The sequence below is a fragment of the Nomia melanderi genome, chromosome 9 (assembly GCF_051020985.1).
Source record: "Nomia melanderi isolate GNS246 chromosome 9, iyNomMela1, whole genome shotgun sequence".
Taxonomy (NCBI): domain Eukaryota; kingdom Metazoa; phylum Arthropoda; class Insecta; order Hymenoptera; family Halictidae; genus Nomia; species Nomia melanderi.
In genome coordinates this window covers 3,371,715-3,394,626 of record NC_135007.1, presented here as the reverse complement: position 1 = coordinate 3,394,626, position 22,912 = coordinate 3,371,715, and the positions used below count along the sequence as shown (strand labels likewise).

The following is a 22,912-nucleotide window of genomic DNA, read 5'->3' as shown; positions in this document are numbered from 1 at the left end:
CAGCAGCGTAGAATGTTGTACAAAGGAGGAAGAGGTTTGGGAAAGATTAAAACAGAGGAAGAAATGTTTCGTCTGTGATCTTCCAGTGGTCTCATCAGGAAAGGCCCCCATACACGCGGAGACATAAGGCGATGAAGTCATCACAACAAGGAATGGGCTTGAGCTTTTTTCATTTTTTGTTTGAGTGCAACATATATCATAAAATTTTGGAAGATTGAAAAATCCATCACCTTTAGTTTGATTTAAAGCTTCCTGGTAGATCCGTGCCTTTAGACGCGGGGACGAGTGTAGAATATTAACGGACCGTAATATACAAATAGGTGGCGGACTGAGCAGCATCAAAAAAGGCTCTTAGGTGTTGGTAGCCCTCTATTGGCGGAGTAGGAAAGGTGCCGCCACAGTCTAATTGTGAATCTTGCACCTCTTACTTCATTATTTGTCTAAGTATTATCTGATAACTGATGATACGTCTGTGTGACTCGTATGCCAAGCCTGATAGTCTTGGATAACTCACAAGATGGGTCATCGGTCTCGGGTGCGTTAAGTGGCGAGTAGACCGTCGAGAGCAAAATTCGCAGCGAAAAATAAACAGTTTGTCGTCCCGTCACTTTTCCGCCGTGAATTTATCAAACCAGTGGCCTCCTCTTGACAACCGGCATAACGATGTCCGAGAAACATCATTCGCCACTCTCGCCCACGCAAATTCCGCGCACGAGTCCACGACCATCGGCGCTCGAATTCGTCGAGCGACGCGCCTGCGTGCGGGAACCGCGAACAGAAAAATGGAAAAACGGAGGAACTTTTTTATTAATTCGTTACGCGAGTAACGTCGAGAAGCGTAAGAATGTTTCGTTTCGCGCGACGATGCTCGGTCGGAGGGGTAGATAGCTGGAGCGTGAAAATTCCAGCGTTAAGAGCTCGTCGCTGTGGCTAATATCCGTCTCGGTTGCTGGCTGCCGACATTTTTCTTCGGTCAATTTAAATGCTGTCTACAAGCCGGCCGTAAGAGCTTCACGCGCGAATTACGGCGCGACATACATTCTGACTTCTTGCCGTATTTTTCGGGGCCGGCGCTGGCGCGCTCTGCACGGGTTTCGTGAGGGATCGAGAAATATAGTCGCATGTGGCCCCTGCGATCTCGCCGATGAGGATACACTACTCTAACACGGAAACATGTGGTATACTGTCATCCTGATGTCAGACATTTTTATATGTCTTACGTGGGACTTAATCTCTAATAGACTCTGGCTTGAGCGATTAATTTGTGAAATAAGCTCCACGAATGTATAGCGTTCTCTTATAGTATGCTGAGTAGACTAAACAAATGAAAAATGTCGTGAGTTATTTTCTCTGAATTAGGAACAGACATTCAGGGGATTTAAACCTGAATCCTGTATTTTTTACAAAAAATTCTTCAAGTACATTAGAAAGGAATAATTAATGACATGTTAAAAATAGAGTTAATAACATAAATAAGCCGGCAGCTCTACAGATTCAGTTCATTCAAAGAAAATGAAGTCTGTTACTGTCTGATAACAAATTGTAATAGTTTATTTAATCTGGTATCACCTTGGATATATTATTTTGGTTTCTATTAGTCAATTTTATATGAGCGTTAAGATTGTAGTTGAATAAATTAGTCGAGCTTCCAAATTCTAATTATTCTGTATTGATCGTGCGACAAACATATACCTTCATCTGAATCGGTGATGAACTATTGGAGTGATATTTTTGTTTCATTACACGAGGACTTTTGCTTATAGCTGGCAGCTTAAATGCCAATCCGTTGTCAGTACATGTATTTTAATTGATTAGTGCGCAGCCTCAAGTCCTTTTTCACAAAATTCATATTAAAAAAAATACATATTCAGAGCCGAAAGGGTTAAACGAACTTAGTATACATCTGTATGAAGCTGTTAAAGACAAAACTCTTCGTGTAAGACTTCGCCGATACTCTAAACTCGGTGCCGCTTCGAAAGACGATTCATCAAATCGAGATTCATCGAAATTAACATTTTGGGAGATTCCTAGTATGAAAGCGTGCGCTCAGTACAATCTGCGCGTAATTCGCACACGGTCCGAGCTCGACCAATCGTTTATCTGCAGCGATGATCCTCGGAAACGATTGATCGGCTTCTCCTGAATCATGCGAGTGTCCGGCTCGAGCCACGCGGAATATTTCACCGCAGTCGTTCACTAGGACGGACGAAAGAGCGCCACTTAGGTGTGGGGTAATATACGTCGCCGAGAGCGGTAACTGTCCCCGTATATTATGTCAAGCGTGTCCACGGGGACATACATTTCAGCCGGCTGTATCCACGGTAAACAATGTTCCGAGAGTTGTGCTCAAACGATTCCCCGTGTCTACAGATATTTTGGCAATTAATCGTTTCACTCACCCATCCAGTCCACCCATTTCCCCCCTCATCAGCTGGAATATCATGTTCCTTGAACAAGTTTTTCGTTCTCTTTTGCTAGCGCCGTTCGCTCGTTCCGATTTCCCTGCCTGCCGCCTTTCTACTCGAACTCTCTCGAGACTAAGACGAAGTCTCCGCGTACCTGGCACGTATCGCGAACTTTCCTCATTGCGTAGCTTCTTTCACGAAATCGTTTCCCTCTCTTCCGTCGATATTCAGCGCGACGTGACCGATCGCAATTTGCTGCTCAGGCTACCGCGCGCTCGCTCGTTCGCCTTCGCCTTCGCCTTCGTTTCTTTCCTGCTTCACATTCAATTTTTAAACAACGCGGAATGTGTATGATAAGAAAGCGACGAAGTTTATTACGCATTTCGAGGGGGCTTTGTTCCGCGCGCGTAACCTTCACGGAAGTTTTACGAGAAATCGCTAGCGAGCGAAACGACGCGTATTTTCAGATCAACGGGCAGGATCTGTCCTTTCTGCGCGACTCCGCCCCGTGAACGTCCGCCTTTCTCGTTACATCGCCGCCTCATTTCTCTTGTATTAAAGGAGAATTAAACTGAGGACCGGCGACGACGGAGACGCGGCGCATATGAAAAATCACCGTCTGACTCCACGCGGGGAAAGGATATTACGATTGTTACGCTTTTCCTGCTGGAATCGTAAATCTTTCGCCACTTCCACTTACTTCTGCGGGGGTTTACAAGACTCGGCCTCGCTGTCTCGTTTACGCGCAGGGTTTTCTCGATCCGATAAGGGGAACGTCCTGCGTCCCCTTGTTGCTTCGCGATCCTCGTGCCGGGAAGCTTCCACGCCAACTGCGCTATAACTGCTTCGCCATTGTCTGCAACGTTATTGTTTTCTATTGAGAAAATAGATTTTAAGGAAGCCTTAATTATTTTCATTTGTATTTTTCTATTTTATCTGTTTCTATTTCTTTTCCTACTGTTTGTTTCTGTATCCTTTCTTTTTATTTCATTTGTTGCTATTTCCTTTTTCTATTTTATAATTTATTTATTATTAAAATTCAAAGCGATTTTAATTTATTCCTTTCTCTTTTATGACATGAATATCTCTTGCGTTATATTGTGATTCTTGAATGTATTAAAACGCTTATGGAAGAAGGGTTAATCTTGAAAAGTTGTTTGATTTTATTAAAACTCGGGAATATTTATCTGTAGCGAGGTTAGTAGACCATAAACGTGTTTAGTGTTAGAATAGAAATCTTACTGATTAGAACGTATAAATAAAATTGAGTTTTTATGTGTGCATCCTATTATATAGGGAGAGGTTTAACCAATTTTGATTTAATATAAGCAGAGTTCAGCACTAAAACAATAAAAACTTAATATATTCATGGAATTAGCTGCCGCAAACTTTCTGTGTTGAAATTATGTAACGCCGCAGCCGCGGTATAGGTTTCAGTAAGATACATATAATGCAATACATGCACAAAATAATTATGTAAATAGTATCTACTCGCATGTAACTAAATACATGGTTTTGCTAGAATGTTATTAAGAAGCTGGGAAAGGTTATATAGTGTAGAACTTATACTGTACATTAAGTATACAGACTCCACAATTCCTTTCTACAATTCAGTTCTTAACTATTTTCTTTATCATTTTTGCAAACCAATAATTCCTTGACATATTATATAATATTTCTATATTCATTTAAACTCCCTCGATGCAGATAATCCTATACATATTTTTTTCAATACTAATACATTCCCTTTATATTATTTTGTTTTAACCAAGATTTTTATTTACCATTTTTAATAATATTCATGAAAAATAAATATTTTGAACTAATAATGTATTCCATCGTCAACAGTGGAAGAAAGTTTTAAAGGTTTGCCTCTTGTTTCAGACCACTTCTAATCATCTGCTTTAATTATTTTTTCATTGGTAGTAACTATTCATTATCACTATTACTTCCAACATTATTTTCATATTTGTCCGACTATCATTACTTAATAAATTCATTTCATTTATTTACTGAAAATTTATCATCACTAGCTTTCAGTGTCACTGTTCGATAGAATTCGTTTTATTTCAGTATTCGTATTAAAATTCTTATTCTATCGGCTGTAATGAAAATTAAGAAACTCTTTTCTATACGTTGGCGTAATATATAAATAGAAGACGTAGCTTTTAAATCGCTCAGTAGGCAGTTTCTTTGCTTATAAAAATTTTTTAAGTATATTATACGATTTATTTGTGAAACACTTGAATTAATAAGCTGGTACAACTTCTCAGAACACCTGCAGGCAACTTGTATGCTAATAAATTAATTAAACTTATTACACGTTTCTGGTTTTTATGTACTGGTTTTCTGCGTTCTTGCTGTTATTCTAATTAGAGGATTCTGTTTTATTTTGTGTTTGTTAAGAAATTAAATTTATACTTTTCGTTTTTTTATTTCAATGCATCGAGAATTGTAAGAACTACCTCTTACTATTATCATTATTAATATTCAGTCCAAGTCTCGCAACTGGAAGCGATCCATCTTACTTCAGATCGGCCGCTTCCTCGGCCAGCCGACGATATCCGCGATAAACCTTTCGAAACCAATTAGGAGCTAATTGATTTTAACTGTAAATCTATGAGCCCGATTCCTTCGCCCCGGCCGGTTCCACGGGATTGCGGTTAAGACGGAGCCGAGGACTTCTGCCAAGCAGCCAGTTGTTCCCGATAAATTTACGATGACTAAACTCCCTTTTCTTACGCTCGTTCTCTTCTGTTTCTCATGTTTCCGACTCCCGATCGTGGCGCGCCATCTGTCTCCCTCTGTGATTTTCGTTCCTTGAAAATCCTTCTCATTTTCTCCGCGTTTCATGATAGGGTGATATAAATTGTTATTCACCCGTGAGCATAAGAAACAAATAGTATCCATTTTCTAAATAAACAAATAATTCGATAAATTCTTATTTCATTTTGACATTTCCCTTTAGGAAGAATGTTCGGATTTATTCCTTACTGTTTGATCCACGGGAGTAGAAACATTTCAAAATAAATGCGTAATTATAGAAATTCTCACGGTTTTGTGAAGTACCTCACACTGTTTTAATTCTGGCGATACAATTTTCATTCGAAGTTTAATAAAATCGCATTAGACAACCGTATGTCAAATGTTAGATGTCTTTACAAAACTGAAACATTGACCTTCAAGTTTATGGTGATTTTATTCCTGAGGAAAGTATTTAATGTTCATAAAGTAATTTGCATTTATAAAATTTTCAAAGAAAAATGAATGTTTGCTTGTCAGAGTTGGACAACATGCTATAAAAACATCTTTAAGAAAGATTGATAAGGATTCTAAAAGTAACGGCTTCTCTCTTTTAAATGAGCCCAAGTTTACTGTTTTATCATTTTTTCGTGTGTCATAACAATTTAAACGTTAGAAATTTTTCATTCAAAACCTAGTCAGTTCTATAATATTACATGCCACTGTATTCCCAGGAGTAGTATCTTTTTATATTTAATCCGTCGAGGATTTTAATGAATATTATACTGATCGGAAAGATGATACGCTACACAGATCTTAAAATTCTTTTCAAGAATGTGTTGGGTTTATTGTTACGAACGATGCATACATGTTTTTACTACGAGTATCGTGAAACTATTGTTTCATCTTTGCTACGTCGGAAACATTGCTGCTAAGAGCGGCTCACGCAGACGGTGGTTTTCGTAGAATAGGATTCTTCCGGTGACCCTTAACTGTGAACAAGAAACGGATATAAGAATACCGGGGTGACCGGAATAGCTCAGATTTTACGATACTCACCGCATCCTAGATAAGGAACGCAAACCTTTCCCGTGGCGCAATCGCTATCCTTCTTGCAGGATTTATCCGCTTCCCGTTTGCGTCTGCTGTCCGGGAGGTTCAAGGTTACGACCTCGGACTCGTCCTAGTGTTCCAGGAAAATTATTCACCATGAGACAATTTAATTCTGCCAGGACGACAGATCTATTGCCATTCCAAAGTTAAACCAGGGGATAAGAGAGACAATGGTCTTAGAGCTGGCGGTAGATCTACTCTCACTTAAAAGATAGTAAAAGTTTCCAATTCCTAAATTTCAGTTCCCCCTGTAACGTCGTGTTTTGACGACCCTTTTAACATTTCATTTCTAATGTCACTACTTCGTGACGCTGCTCAAGGAGATTTTCGAAAATGGATATTAAGATTTTATGGATGTCGAATATCACGTTTCATCGAGTTTGACTCGCAAGTCGAATCTATGTGAAACAGAGTATTGATTTGAAAACGTCAAAATGAAACAAACTATACCATATGTCAATGTAATTAGACGCGAATCTGTGGTATATGGTAAAGTAGACTTAGACAAATCGGGTCTCCCTTTCTTTGATAGTAAAGAAATAAAGATATTTAAACATTAATGATAACAAGTGAGAAACAATATTTAAATCTTGCTTTTGCAAACAAAAAAATAAGAAATGAGAATTCTGAGTTCCTAAAGAACATTCTTGAAAAAGATTCTTTTCTCATCCTGTGATCAGATTTGCTTCGATCTACCCTTCTCTTTTGCTTCGTCAGTACTACACCTTTTCTTTTTGACTACAACGTAGCAATCAATTACTAGCTAATTAACAACGAAACAAAATAGTTTCGACTATTTTCGACCGTCCTGCTGCAGTTTCTTATAGAACAACGTTACAAAGAGAAATTGTTTTGTTCAGAACGCTTTTAACCAGTTAACTGCGTGTGACAAGTATATACTTCATTATTTGATTTTTTTGCGCGCACAATAAGAGATTTTTCAAACTAAATTCTGCACTTAACGGGTTAAGCACGGTCGGAGTTTCAAGAACTCGTCGCGATGCCTGTAAGCGAAGAATCGAGGCGTTTCTCGTACTCACTGAATCTCCACTGCGATCTCCTAAGCGGATCACGTGAACCTCTGGGTCGTCCTGCGGACGGAGGACCAAGGACGATTAGAACGTGATCGCGATTTACAAGAAACGATTGAACAACACGTTTGTTCGGTATGGCTAGCTCGTATCTCCGTACCTTGTCGTCCTTAATGATGCACCTGGTGGCCGAAACGGCGCACACGAACAGCAGAATGAGAAACAGTCGGCTCATCTTCGCAGCGACAACTAAGGGGACGCACTCGTGGTCCTCCGGCGAGGACCGCGTTTTATACGAGAAAAAACGTACGTCGCGAAACCGCGTTATCTTCGCCGTAAAGTCGTGGCCATTAGGGACGGGCAAAATGAAATTCTCAATTGCGTCGTAGATTATGCGCGACTTGCTCGTGTTTCGCGTTAACGAGCGGTTCGCGGAATCGTTTCGCGCGCGTCCGTTCGCATTTTTCGGCGCGGGGATGAGATTCGAAATCCACGAGTGGAAGGAAGACACCCGATATCGTAAACCGCCGTCCGGGGAGCCGGTTCCGGTCGGTTCATTTTCGCGGCGAGTCTTTATCTAAATTGGAAAAACAGAATAGCTCTGTAAAATGTCCGCGGGATCGCGGCGCGGCGGTGATTGCGCGTCGCGGTTTACGAGCTGTTGTCAGAGTCGCGGCCCGCGAGCCCTGGAAAATCCGGGAACCGATTCATCGGCCGTCCATATCGTCGTTGCTCGAACGTTGCGTTCATCCCTGATCGATCAGTGTTAAAACGGTGTAGTAACAGTCGAAGGTTTGCGCATTCATTCCCGCGATCCTTTTCGCAGTTAACCGTGTTAATTACTTGCGCCCATTAGTGGTGCAACCGTTGCAGGTGCTTCGGTAATGCCGTACAGTTAATTAAAATCACTTTAGGTTACTCTGCTATCGTTGTCTACTCTAACGCGGCTACCGTTGTTCGTGGAAGTTTTCATGAATGCATAATCGTTTGAAGATTGGGAGTAATTGATTTTTTATGTCGTTTCATATATTGGTGTAAGTTCATTGCAAAGTTAGTGAGATATGAATATTTAAATCAATAATCAAGATATAACATTTAGAACGGAACGATGTAATTAGGTGTATGTATAAATACGTTTTTTTCTTAAAGTTACTCTTTTCTTTGCAGTGGACCATGGAACTTTTGTTATATTCGACTAAGTGGCTGCATATGTCGCAAACACGGGTTTTTAAGGATATTTCACATATGTTAATGGAGCATTTCTATCATTCGAGTTATAACAAAGTAAAAGATAATAAAAAATACTTCCATTAACAACAGAATAATCCAAGATAATTATGTCACGCAGTTTATCATTATGTACTAATCTCACCATTGACTCCGTATCAATGAAAACTGTAATTTCAACATCAACGTTACTTTTGTTACCGCCATCCAACCATGGCTCTGCTTTCACGGCAAAGTACATTAGAAAATTACGAAACAAACGCGTCACTCGATTCTCCTTGTCCCTCTGTCTCTCGCGCATCCCCAGAGCACTTCATCTCGCTGCGGAGTGGGTCGGTCGTATCGACCGCGGCGTTTCAGTGGAATATAAAAATTGCTTGGTAGCATTACGGCGTCCCCGTTTCACATCACGCTTTACAGCCGGATGTCTCCGGGAACGGAATTAATTATGTATGCCCCAGCAGCAGCGGTAGTCGCGAAGATACATACGTGATACGCCGCACCGCCGCAAAGTTTCGCAGGCGTTTTAGCGGCGCGTAATAGTCCGGGTATTGGAAACTGGCTCGCCCGTTCAGGTGGCGGGACGATTTAAGCCGTATGAATATGCCCTGTGGGATTCGTGTCGCGAATGCACGAGCGAACAAGATGCGACGCGAGCGGCGGACCCGTTTGCACAGTCGTAGACGGAGGCGCCGAAGTTGCGGACGACTCGAAACTAGCGGTCCTCCGACGGACACTCGACGTGACCGGAGGTCCTTTGTTCGCTTGATTACCGAACACCCTGGAAACTAGTCATTAGCTTGGCAAATAGAGAACTCGCCGGGACGGAGGACGTCGAGCAGCGCGCGACCTTCCTGGAGGAACGCTGCCGGCGACGCGAATATCCGCGACGCGTCGCCTCGTTAACTAATTGAACGCTGTTAATTCACTCGCGGCTATCCTTCGTCGCCTCCTTGTCTCGCGTCTTCCTTAGTTGTTTGTTGGACCATCCCTCTCGTGATTCGTAAAGCGCGCTCGTTCGTCTTTCTTGTCATCGACACCGGTGACGAGGAACGTTTGAGCCGCGCGCTTGATCCTTTGGGGCGGAACAGCCGCCGCGGACCGGTATTTAAAGCAACACGATACGCGATTAGACTCGAATCCATGGCCGTGTGGCGTGAATCTAAAAGCGTCGCTGAAAGAGAGTGAGACGGGCCCGCGACGCCTGCCACCGTCGCTAATCCCGCGAAGAAAAAGAACGTGTCTCCGGGAAACGACCCACGGAACAGGTCAAACGACGCTTGGCGATACACCTCGCAGTCGCGTTAAACGGCCGAGTCGCTGTCGGACACGCGCGAAAATAAATGGAAGGAAAACGCGTCGAATTCACCCGGATCGTTCGTCAGTCGTTTATATTTAGACCGTGACTACGGGCCGCGCTCCACGCGCCTCTTTTTCTTATCCCGTTTTCTCTTTTCCTCGCGATCTACCGCCGTTCGTTGTGTGTACACATCTTCCGTACGGCTATTCATCTTTCTCCCATCGACGGACTTATTTTCTCGATATTAATGTCGCTACAGAATCCTGATCGCAGCGGACGATCGAGAGCGGTAGCTACTCCGAACCGGAGATTAATAAGCTCAAGGCGCGAGGGTGTGCGCGAAGTTCGGCGCGAGGACGGATTAAAGAAAGAAAAACGATCTTGATGAAATATATGGGCTTATTTCTTATGAACTTGACAGTCAGCTTACTAAATCAGCGATTGTGGAGCTTACGATGATATAACACTTTGACTGTCGCGTCATCCGAATTCGGGTGATACCATTTTTTTTATATGAACTTAAACATTGATTTTCTTCGTATCGAACGAACCGAATATTGTTGGATGTATGAGATACGAGAAAGATACTAGAGTAATCGTTATAAGGAATATTGACCTTTTAATTTCTGCTTTATTAAGGAAACAGTTTCGATTGCATAGAAGTTTTGATGAATGCTTACTTTGCAGTCAAAGTGTTAAACGTTCTTTGTGAGATTGTGTATACAGGAAGTAAAAGTTGTTGCGGTGGTTGTTGTTTTCAATTTTTGTAGTTTATTTGGACATAATTTCGTTTGTTTATTATATAGTCGCTTATTGTGTAGAGTGATCGTTCGTGTGATTTTAAAAAGTGTTTTATAGCTGTTACAGTATTATAACTTGGTTGGCGTATTTATATGTATTGAAAGGTCACCTACGAGAAATCGATGCGAAGTTTTGGTACAATTTAATATTATATTCATAAAGCTGCACCGAAAGTATTGATATCGTTGTATATTCTGCCAATATTCAACGATCGCATTCACTTTGTAGCGTGGAACCGTGAAGTGAGATTTTTTGAAAGATCCAACAGATATTAGGTCCTGTAATATGAAATATTGGACTTTTCAGGAAATTCCTTTTTTTAAATTCGGAGAAACGTTTTATTCTAATTTCATTAAGTTGATTGATATCGTTCGGTTGTTGCTTTGAAACGTATGTGAAATTCTCTTTGACAGAAGATAAAGTTCAAATGGTACTCGCTTTTACGTGCGTCTCCGATTCCTACCCATACTAAGTGTGACTTTTATTTCTTTTTGCTATTTTTTCTTTACTTACAAATTTTAAAATGTATCAATGACAAAGTTTATAACGATGTAAAATAAAATCAATCAATCAATCCATCAATATAAATGAATACTCTGTTATTATTAGACTATTATCTCTTCTAAAACTAATAAACAAACACTCTATTATTATTAGTCTATTATTTCTTATGAAACTAATAAACAAACATTCTATTGTTATTAATCTATTATCTCTTATGAAACTAATAAACTAATAATCAATATAAAATTTGTACGGTACCGATACACCATATACACCAATGAGCCAATAATGGCCTAAGCCATCCACGTGCACGGAAAATTTCAGTGTAATCTGGATAGAGTAGGAATCCTCCAATATTCCCTATGATTAGGTACATACCGTTTCTCCTGTTGCGCTCGATGGGGTCCATTAGCACCTGAGTTCGGCCATAAATTAAATAGAATCGCGACGTCGCGTCGCGGTAGTCTCACGACGAGGACTCCTTCCGAAGGAAAGGGAATTCGTTGGTGGGGCTCGGTTGGGTAGGAATTAATATTTCATGCGAACGTGAACTTTATTCGCGACGGCGCTGTCTGCCGACCGGCCGGCGCGCACCGAATCGAATAACGGGTTACAATTTCGATTGTCGGGCGTAATCCGGTTCGCCGGGGATTATAAGTTAAAATTTTACAAACTGATTACGTGCCGGCGGAAGCCTCGAAATTATTTAATATCGATGCCTCGCGAAAAGGGGGATGGTTCTCGATGCACAGGACACCGGGGGTTGAGGGTAGGCGCACCGTCAACAGTGGGGGTGGAATGTATGGCGGGACTGTTATTGATATTGATTTCGTTGGAAGCGTGTACAAGCCGGCACGATGCGAATCGTGGGAAAGCAGCTTAATTGGGACGATTATCTCTCCAGTCAAAGAGATAGCGACCAGCATTTCATGATGCACTTACGTAACGATTAAACCGCGTACATAGGCCACGAGGATACGTTCGAGGCACATCGTTAACGATGAAACTAATGCGGGACGGAAATTGAGCGGCGTGGTCGATAGGATTCCCTCATCACGTTTCGAGCGGCCTAACATCCTCGTCGTGTGCCTCCTACCATCTACGTGCGATATCTCGACGCTCTAATAAGGAAGCCGCCTTGTCTTGCCGTTTATCGGAACATTGTATCGGAAGAGCGCCGCCGTGATTGTCTATAATCTGTATTACGTTATTAAATCGATTAAGGCAGGATAGTTCAGTCTTTTCCTGGATTCCTCGGGGCTCGCCGGGTAATTGATAACGTTAAACGATTCTTCCCCCGTCCAACGGGGACAATAATGTCGTCCTTTTCGCTGATGGACGCTATCATCGTGCACGGTCGTCTACTTTCTTGCTGCGCTCGTTTATCGCCGTAGGAAACCTGTTCGACTACGGCGTGAACAGCGTTACGCGTACACGCGGATGACTTTAATGACTATTCGAGGTGGCTGGGCAGTGAAAGAAGGAAAACGTGACGCGCATCGATGAACCTCTGATATGCTTGATTCCTTTGAAGTGGAATATTTTCGAGATTCGTAGTTATTGTGGAAATATGTGGTTTTTAATGAATGTTGGTTTATCAAATTGTATTCCTTCTTTACTTTTTACGTTGCCATTTGTACTATTTTATGTTTATATATAGCAAACGTAAGTGAATCTATTTAATGATAACAGAATTAATTAACAGATAACAGAATTAAAACTTTTTTGGAATTTTCTACCAAACACGTGACGTAATATTTTGGCTAACCTAACACCAGTAGCCTCGAATTCTGACGAGTTAAAAATATGTATGGAATATTTGTCGCATATGATGTATCGTTAACATTAAAAATAGCCATAACTTTTAAATTAATAAGTTACTGGTTGAATTTAGTTTAGCGTTTTATTTAAGTTTACGATGAAACTGTAATTGACAAGCACTCAGAGTTCGAACATTTTCCTAGATTTATTACATTTACGTATTGAAATACTAGAAAAACGCAGGATGTATTTATTACCAGAAAAGAGTATATCATTTCGAATATATAAATGCTAGAATACGATTCCGTTAGAATAACACACGACCGTACGCAGCAAAAACCACAGCAGAAACATTTCAGAACTCGACTAGGAAAAATACATCCCCTACATTCACTAGATTTCTCCTCAAGCGAGTATCGTTTATTTTTGCGCACGCAAAACGATTTAACGGAAAAAACGTCCATAAACGCCCATAAACGTCGACGAGTGAAACAAGTTACATAAAAACGGAATATACAAGAAATGTCTCCGCCGAAAGAAACGGCCATTCGTGCGATTAAAAGGTCCGAAATGCTAATAAAACGGTACGAGATCCGCGAAGACTTATTTGATTACCTAATAGAATTAACTTGCTGCCTCGTTCGCGCAACTTACGGTCTAAGGTATGAATAATGTGGGAGTCAACGGGCAAGTGTGCAATGTTTTAGAGGTACATGATACGTTTTGGTGTTGCAATTGAGCAACGTAGGAGAAAGTTGTTGGCGCGAAACGATACGATTCAACGTAATTAGCATCGGAGTCGGTCACGCGGACCGATCAGGTGTATTTGTGCCGGTAACAGATTGTTGTGTGCTATTGGAATGTCGCTCTACGGCCAATGCGTCTACCGGAGTGGTTTGTTCGGGACCCGATTGACGGGAAGGGCTCGTCTTCTCTTCAATGATACTAATCGAAGGTCATACGTCTTCTTCCTTCGACGGCCGACGTCGCCTCTCGAAAACAAACTAGCCCAGTTTGGGAACGCGGCTCGCCACCCTCCATCACGCCGGATATAGACTAATTCCGAGCGGCGTCCCCGGTGAAGTCTCATGGGAACAATATGGGGCTCGAACGAAAACGTTTGCCACCGCCACGGCATTGAATTCTATCCATCCACTCGACCAGCCCGCAGAGACGAGCCGCGGATCTCCTAATTTCCCCATATGCCGTGCGACCGCTTAGCTCCCTTCTAAGCGCGATCCCTTTAACGGCGCCATCGCATAAACGCTCGTAAATCCTTGATCCAACGGCGGGAAATTATCGGTTTCACTCCTCGACGACCGATGTTTCGAAACGACGAGTGTACAATTCGGTTTTTACAAGATTTTGATGTAATAATAATAGACAAAAATTTAGTTTCTTTTTACATAATTTCATTTCATTTAACACAATCACCCAAATTTTAACCTCTTGCGCTGGAAGAACGTACATATCACGCACGTCGAGAAGTTTTTGTTCCAAAATTGCCAATGACGTCTTAAGCACATCAATAATATTGTTGCATTATTAAAATGCAAGAATGCACTAGATTGTTTTGGAATGTATCATTCCATACAAAAGTATTAATAAACAAAATTAGTGCACATATCTGCATAAAACAGGTAGCAGCAAAATTCTTCGCGTAAGATTTTATCAAATCACTACGTTAATTTCCAGCACAAAACATTAACATCAATTTTTTATGGTTTATTTTATTGTTTTGCTGATTTCTTAGGCTTGCGGTAAATCTCTTTTTTTTGGTGCATTGTTCTAAACAGTACTACTTCTTACGTTTTTTTCTGCTGAGTGATAATTAATATTAGAAATATCAAATGGATCAAAATGAACCATTTTGCATTTCTTCCTTTGTAGTTCTTATAAAGATGCACATTTTAATAGAAACTACGAAACTGCATTTATTAAGATTTCGATTAATTTGTAGTTTACGTGTTGCTGCATTAATTGGTTTAAGAATTTTTCAGAAAAGCAACTATATGTTATAATAATTATAAGACAATAAATAAGGAATGAGTAATTTTCATCCGTGTTGCAATTCTAATATTAAACAGCCCTTGTAACGATATGAGTACCTGTTGCAAGGAAAGAATGACAGATGCAATCTGGTAGATGACTTTGCATCTATTACCAACATGAGTGATGTATGAAAAACATTAGATGCGTACGAGATATTGAAACGATCGCCGATAAGTTAAGGACACGCAATCATGGATGACTCGTGGATCTTGATACCGATACTTTTTGTGCGACCCTCGATCGGCGAGGAGCGAGATTCCCGAGATGGAATCCGCGAAGGGGTGGGTTTTCAACGTTAATTGGTATTTGCGAATCGTGATAAGGCTGGGACGCCAAAGTGAGGGAGAGGGTTTGCCTGGCAGAATGCTGGGAACCTAGTTGACAGTCGGATGACAGAGGTAAGCTTTTGGCGGGGGAAAGTTCATTAATAACCGTCAGTGGATTACGAACAGACGGAGATTCATTTTCATAGAGTTCATAAGTTCTGTCTGTCTTTAGTCGCTCATTAGTATGTCAATGCTGCACGAATCGTTTCGAAGCTATTATACTTTAATTAAAGTCGCGATTGCTCGGATTGAGAGGTCTATTCCGTTTTATTGGGAGTGTAAACGGAGCTCGACGATGTTAACGCATCATTGTCTACACCTTATTTCGTAATAAACCGAATGAAGGTTATTTAAGGTTTGTAAAGTAAGTTATATAATAATGATTATGATTAAAAGGATTTGTTATGAAAAAGCAATAAAAGAATTGGAAATCGTAGATTTGAGTTGACTTGTATAAGCTGCTGTTTATAGCCAATATATGGTGTATCCAATAAAGTGCAAAATTTTTATTCAAATACCACTGTCACAAAATGCTTAAGAAGTTAAATGACTTGATTCTACCATTACGATACTTTCACTAGCAGCAGAAAAGATCTTGTTCATTTTATCGATAATGTCTCATTGTTAGTCCAGGATTTCTATTCTCCTTTCTCCCCTTGCTCTTTAAACTAACCGTTGGTATACGATAGTGAACGAGATCGTTCCTCAGTACCCGACACATTGTAATTATCGAGCAATTTTCTTCGACGTTAATTAACATAAATTTACCGCGAACTTCACAGGGCAATTAACATTTGCCCCGAACAATCGTTCGTGAGCATTGAAAGCCGACTTTCGATATCCGATTTTGGTGTTGGCTAACAGCGTTCGTGTCTGTGTGTACCCTCGGTTACATTGCAAACGAGATCATTATGCGACCACTTATCGAGCGTTTCACGAGCACCGCCCTGAGTTCCATTAAACGAAGTACCTCAACTTTCGGTGTCGTGACCGCCAAAACATTCAACTTGTTTATGCCGCGGCCTGTCATCGTCGCGAATTCCCATAGATCACACGTATGTAGAGGAGCGGGTGGCCACGGTGGCGGACTGGAAGGTGCCATAAATATACGCGTGTACCATAACCGTGCACCACGGAGCTCGTGACTTAATCTGCAAGGGTATCTTGGCCGTGACGCGGCCGATGTTGCTAGATTTATGGGCTGATTCGAGTCTCGTGCTTTTAGATCTTTATTCTCTCCCGCCCTCACCTACGATATCGCGGATCCTGTGTCGTTGCGTAATATCCGCCAATGCATCGATACACCCCGAGGCGCATTTGCGTAATTGCGCCCCGCGTTTCCATTTTGTCCGTCGAGTTTTCGTGAACCGATGTCGACCGGCCTCCGCGAACATTTCGGGCTAATGATCCGAAATAAATAAACAGCGGCGAATGGGCGCGGAGTAATCGCGAAAGTGGACGTCATTTTAGGGATGCTCGTCCTCGCCCACGAGCTGCTTTTTAGATACTCCTCTTTGGAGATATCAAACATTCCTACTTGTCAGCGAAATGGTCATAACGGTTTAATCAATTTCTATTGAATTAGGTGATGCTTTATTTTGAATTTTCTTGAAAGATATGAGGAGATTTAAAAAATGTTTGTTTCAATATTTTAATGCATGAACAGTTATATAGGGACTTGAGTGAGAGCAGAAATATTAGGTGGAACAAGAAGTTTCTGCTGGTTGTCTTAAATATTCACACAAGCAGTTGGTGTACAAATCTTTTATCTTATATTCCTGCGTATCGAAAAGAAAAATTTGCTAGAAAACCATTTTTTTAAAAGTAATATCAGATTAAATGCAACAAAACCTATGATAACAAGGATTTTAAATAAAGATTTTCGTTGTAATGTTGTTTATACTAACATTCACAAACGCAAATAACAGAATAATGCCAAGTGAAATACTACAATTCCTCAACGCCCCTTCTCACCTGGCTTCTCTATTCCCAAGCGAGTTATTAATATTCTGATCTGTCTGATAAGGCGAAAGAATAATTTCAACTGAAAAGTATGTTCTCCTTGCGTTTCACACTTTCTCGTCTATGATAAGCAGTGGCCGGGAAGTTTCGAGCGGGAAGTGATGGCGAGTTTCTCGATACCGGGCGCAGCAAACGCAAGTTTTCCAAGTCCCGCGGAAACTTGGAAAGCCGCGATGAACGCGCAAAAAGACGACAACCACCGCGGAACTGGCGAGATAAAAGAAGGGTGGTAACGCGCGAATACGCGGCTTCGCTCGTCTTAGCTCGCGATACCGAGTCGCGGTTTCGCGGGCACTTTGAAAGTTCGCGGCGGCGTGGGCGGTGCGTTTAACGCGCGGAACGCGGCGCGCGAGACGCCCGAACACGATACTCCACTTCAGGAATCACATGGATCCACCGACCCGGGATTTCCGCTTTAGACGGCTGTTCACCGGGATCGCGAGGAAGACGCGAGCGCGGCAACCTCTAAGCCGAGCCAGCGAAATATATCCACGGTCGTATAGCTTTCGCTCTTCGCGCGATCCCGGGGCGCGAAAATCCTCGTAAGGTTTTTTCCGAGCCGCTGCCTTAACATCGACACTCGTCACGCCGTGTAAAAATGCGCATCAGTCCAATATGGCAAAGTAGAATGTGTATTCAAAAAGTTCTACTGTTATATATCGTTTCTTCGAAGGTTTAACACATTGACTGGAGAATTTTTAGCGTTTTGTATGTCAATACTTATTCTTTAATAAAAAACGCAAATGATATTGAAAATAATTGTTAATAATATGGTATCAGAGCAGTCGTATTACAATATTATCTGGCTACTTATGTTACTTAATTTTTATTTAAAGTCAATTTTTTTATTGTAATTGTTCTTCAGCAATTTGGAAGCTTTGATTTTCGGTGACCACCATGGCAATCAACGTTTTAATGTCATTTACAATATATTTCCTTCAAAATATGTTCCTTCTGCACGTAGATATTTATAAAATCTCTTTTTCCATCTTGTGAATGTTTCCTGGTAAGCCGATTTCGGAATCTGCTTCAGCTTTTACAGCGATTTTGCAATCATGTTCTCTCGAGTATCGAAACGTTGTCCTTTTAATGCTTGTTTGAGGCGAGGGAAGAAAAAAAATCCGGTGGCAATAAATTAGACGAATATGGTGGCAATGGGACGATAGGCAAAGAATTTCGCGATGGAAAGTCTCAAATCAGTATGCAGCCGTGCGTTACATTATGCAATAGCCATGATTGTTCTGTCCGCAAATCTGGATGTTTCATATTCTATTAATATGCTAACTTGTTCTGATCAGTCTGTAATTGTGAATTGATGGTTTGCTTGGAGAAGGGCGTTGATTTCTTTCTTCTTCTTCTCGGTAGCGGATCACTTTTAAATCTGTTGTACCTGAAGCATCTCCACTGTTTGAGATGCTGTTTTCTTAAGGTTAAAACAGAACTTTATGCAGGTTTTTTACCCGCCAAAGTCACTCATCTTACAGAATCATCGACACTACAACTCCCAGTTTACGACGACAAACAATTACTAGACAACTATGCAACCGATCGCTACGAAATTTGGCAAGAATATAGGACAACAATCGAAGATCATATGCTGCCAGTTTTATTTTTGTCTGTTCTTCCTAACGCCTTCGGTACCAGACATCTCTGCACTTTTTGAACGCATCTTGTATATATTCGAGATTTATAGAAAGCTGTATAACCTGTGTGCGACAATTGTTCGCATTTCCGTTTGTCGTCTAGGTGTAGAAAGAAGGAAAGAAATATTTTTATAGTGAGGAAATGATAAAGAAGATTGTTGTAACTTTCATCTTTCATTTAGATTTCGATACACCTTGACGAAACAGACTGGTTTCGTGGTAATGAGATGATAGAAGAAATAGTTGTATCTAGATAGTTCTGTCTATTTCTAGCGATAGATTTATGCATGGCACATTTTCTTCAGAAACTTTGAAGTATCAAGTTTAAGTGTATTTAATAGAATTCCATTTTATCTTCAACTCAACTGTGATGAATACAGAAGGGTACCAAACTTTATTCAGTTCATATTTCTTTAATTCTTTCTATAAAAACGATACGTTGATATAATTTTGTTGTTTAAATTAAAAGTTTAAAGTAGAAAATTAATGTCTTTAAAGTTACTAGTTTATTCAAAAATACAAATTCACAACAGTATAATTATTTGCGTGCTTCACGGTGTATTGATAAAAAATTCACTTACCGTAGCAAGCATGGAAGTGTATTATACAAACTCGTTTATTATATTTATCTACAATTTGATAGCGAAGGATCACTTGTATACATTAAAAATATTACAATATTGTAAACTTCTATCCAAAGTACTTACTACATAATGGAATATTAAGTTTCATTTGATATATTTGCTTAAATAAAATACTAACGCAAATATTACGTGATAGATAATCCAGCTAAAATTTATGATTAAATACTAATGAAAGCAATCTTCCAAAAGTGTCTTTATCAAATACATTAGTGAACGTTCTTTCGATTTCCGATTGACCCGGAAAAACAGACTCCGTCGGATCCGACGATGTCGGGACGAAGTTGACGACGGTTGGCTCCCTCGGGTCAGGATTGACTTCATACTGATCATTTCTTCGTCCCCTTTCTGGAGACGTCGCTGGCCTATAAACGAGCGTCGTTGCGCCGCTCTTTCTTTCTTAATTGGGCCACGTATTAATCCGCTCGGAGCTTCTGACCGCGACGATTTATTCGAGCGGCGCAGGGGCTGTAACAGAAAGACGAGAAAAGAGGGAGATAAGCGGGACAGAGGAAACTGAAGCGCGGGGGGACGACCGGGATTACGAGGACTTAACTAAACGGACAGCGTCGGACAAGAAGATATCTCCGGACGTTTTATCGCGCCCGAGCATTGCTCGCGACACGCGCGCGCGATTGGATTAAGTCCGCCGCTCGCGAGATTGTTTGAAAAATCAAATATTACGGGCACGGTTAAAAGCCTCGATATCACGGTGAATATCCCCTTGAAACGCTTGGACAATTGCGGGCAGGACGTCTCCGCAATAATTAGTAATTATTTAATAAAGCCGAAGTGGCGCCGTGCGCTTTGTTCACGCTGTAAAATTGGCAACGGCAAGTCGCGCGGAATCGACAGAAAATATTTTAATATAATTAATGCCTGTTCGCCACTTTGACGTTTTATCCGTTTCCGGTGCCCGCTGTGCCGACCACGGTTAATTAATAATAAGCGCTTAATTAAGCGAATGGATGAGCGCTTTTACTGATTGCGCTTGTGACACGAGCCGGTCCGCGTTGCTCGCTTCCATACTGGGTGGATCGGATCAACTTGCTACTTAAAAGTCGCTATTTCTGACTATTGCTTGCTAATACATTAATTAAGATAATTAATGTCCATTTCCTTTCGATGGAACGTAATGTTTGGCGATTATGTTTCTGGAATTGGAGAGGGATGAATTCGCGAGCATGTGAAATGTTTACAAGGTTTACTTTAGAAATACTATAGATGTTGTAAGATGAGAATATGTTATTACTATAATCAAAATGTTTTTATAGGTTAATGAGTTTAACTGGTAGAAAAATAATGAATACCTTAAAGGATCAAGGCGACCGATTTAATAAAACTGAAATTGAGTAGCTATAATTTATTTGAGTTAAAAACATATTCAACATTCTTGAATTTTAAAGATCACAACCAAATTTGGATTCATAGATACGGTTCTCGGTATATCAGGTTTCAGATCTAGACAAGAAATGGTATCTGTAACATATGATTGACGCGACAGTTAATATTCTGAATGAATAATTTAATATCTTAGAGTCCGCCGAAAGTAGGATTGATGTGCGAATGAATTAAATATTTACGAGTAATTGAAATTGTCGATCTGCAAATGCTTTCAAAATCCACGTGCCACAATGAGCTTGAAAAGACAATTACTTCAATAAATTTTGTTTATTCAGCTTTCATTCTATTACATAAATTGCCACGACTTCGGGGAATTTTTAGACCGTTATATCAGCGGTATTGCAGTATTTATTTTCGCGTACACAAATGTATGATCCTTTTAATGTAATTAAAAGGGTTGCGATACACATGGGAAATTACAGTTATCAGAATCAACGTTGAATAAATGAATAATACAAACGAATCGTTAAAACGCGACGTTACCGGGAACAAAATGTTACACCCGGTATGTCTCGCGGCTCGCATGAACGCCCATTTGCGGCGCATTTTCATGCCGACTCGCGTCCGCGTGTCCTTCCAACGATTCGACCGGCCGCCCGTGTCACTGTCACAATGCAATCCACCGTTGAAACATATCGTTCAATTATTCCTAAACTAATATTTATCACCGACAGTCGGCCAGCAGCGGCCGTTTATTGTACCTTCGAAACGCGAGCGTAACGCGCCACCCCCGCCTGTCTCTGAAATATGAACGAGGAACGTTACGAGTTGGCGAGATTTTACGAGCCGCGGTAATTCCGCGGGACGACGAAAATCGTAAGGGAATTATAAAACGTTTCCGCTTTCTCGAACCGGGCTGGCTTGAAGGAGGACAGGCCGGATGAGTCGCGCGGGGGTCGTCGCTCGTTTTCTAGGGGGGTCGCCGCTTTGACGTCGCGCGTACACCACTCGAGGGTAAATATCCCGTAGGATCGTAATCGAGCGACAGGATGCCGCGCGGGGGAGAGGACACGGTGTATCCGTCTTAATTTTCCAACGTGGTCGGTAAATAAGGCCTCGTTGGCTCGGCCTTTATCGTCACCCCCTCCGCGCGCTCGCCCGAATCGAGGCGCGTCTAACTGAATTATGGGAATTAGCGAGCTCGGTGATTTGGCAAGGGCGGCGAAGATTAATGAAAGGATCCCGTAGACGATTCAGATCGTCCTCCTCTCCTGTCAACAAGTTGCTCTTCGACGCTTTTGCTTTTCATCACCCCTGTTTCTTCGGTTGATCCTCTAGTTTTCGGTGACGCGAACGGTTATTGGTCCAGGGACAATAGATGATTCGAGGATTTTGTTTCTTCCTTTGATTCGAATCGTTTGCCTGCTATAGGCAAGTTAGTCTTTGTCGGTTTCACTCTTCAGCTCCCCTGTTTCTTTAAGTATTCCGTAAAGCGAATTATTACGATTCAGGAGCAATAGATGATTCAAGGATTTTGTTTGTTTCAATTCGTTTTTGTTAACAAGTTGTTCTTCGACGCTTTTCTTTTAAATATTCTTGCTTCTTTTATTAATGCTTCATTTCCTGTCACGTAAACGGTTATTCGTTTAAAGAATTGAAGCTGCATGGTTTTTACTTTTTTTTGTAATTGAGATCATTTGCCTTCAGTTAATAAGTTGTTCTACGGTTTTGCTTCTCGTCACTCTTATTTCTCTCGTCAATCCCAGTATTTCCGTAATTCGAACGGCTACTTGATTAAAAATAACGAAGGATCCAATGATTTTCCTTCTTCCTGCGATCCAAAGCTCCCGATTATCGTTCCTGCGATTCCGTGACGGCGGATCACCGTCTCGACTGATCGACCCCCGGCAGAAACGCCTAGGATTTCCTTGCTCGTTACGAAATCGCGATATCTGATCGACGATTTTTCTTAGCTTCTTAAGGGCGCGGCGATAAAGAAG

At 41.1% G+C, this 22,912-nt stretch overlaps 2 protein-coding genes across 3 annotated transcripts in view; one reads left to right on the top strand and one right to left on the bottom strand.

Annotated features, from left to right (window-relative positions):
- Positions 1–22,912, top strand: part of LOC116431261 (uncharacterized) — a 481,036-nt gene that overhangs the window by 211,563 nt on the left and 246,561 nt on the right. The window lies entirely within an intron of this gene.
- On the bottom strand, positions 5,597–7,588 carry LOC116431291 (uncharacterized). Its single transcript, XM_031986467.2, has 4 exons — positions 7,452–7,588; positions 7,301–7,351; positions 6,207–6,330; positions 5,597–6,139 (listed from the first exon to the last, which is right to left on the bottom strand). The coding sequence occupies exons 1-4, from the start codon at positions 7,524–7,526 to the stop codon at positions 6,090–6,092; spliced, it is 300 nt and encodes a 99-aa protein (XP_031842327.1). The 5' UTR covers positions 7,527–7,588; the 3' UTR covers positions 5,597–6,089.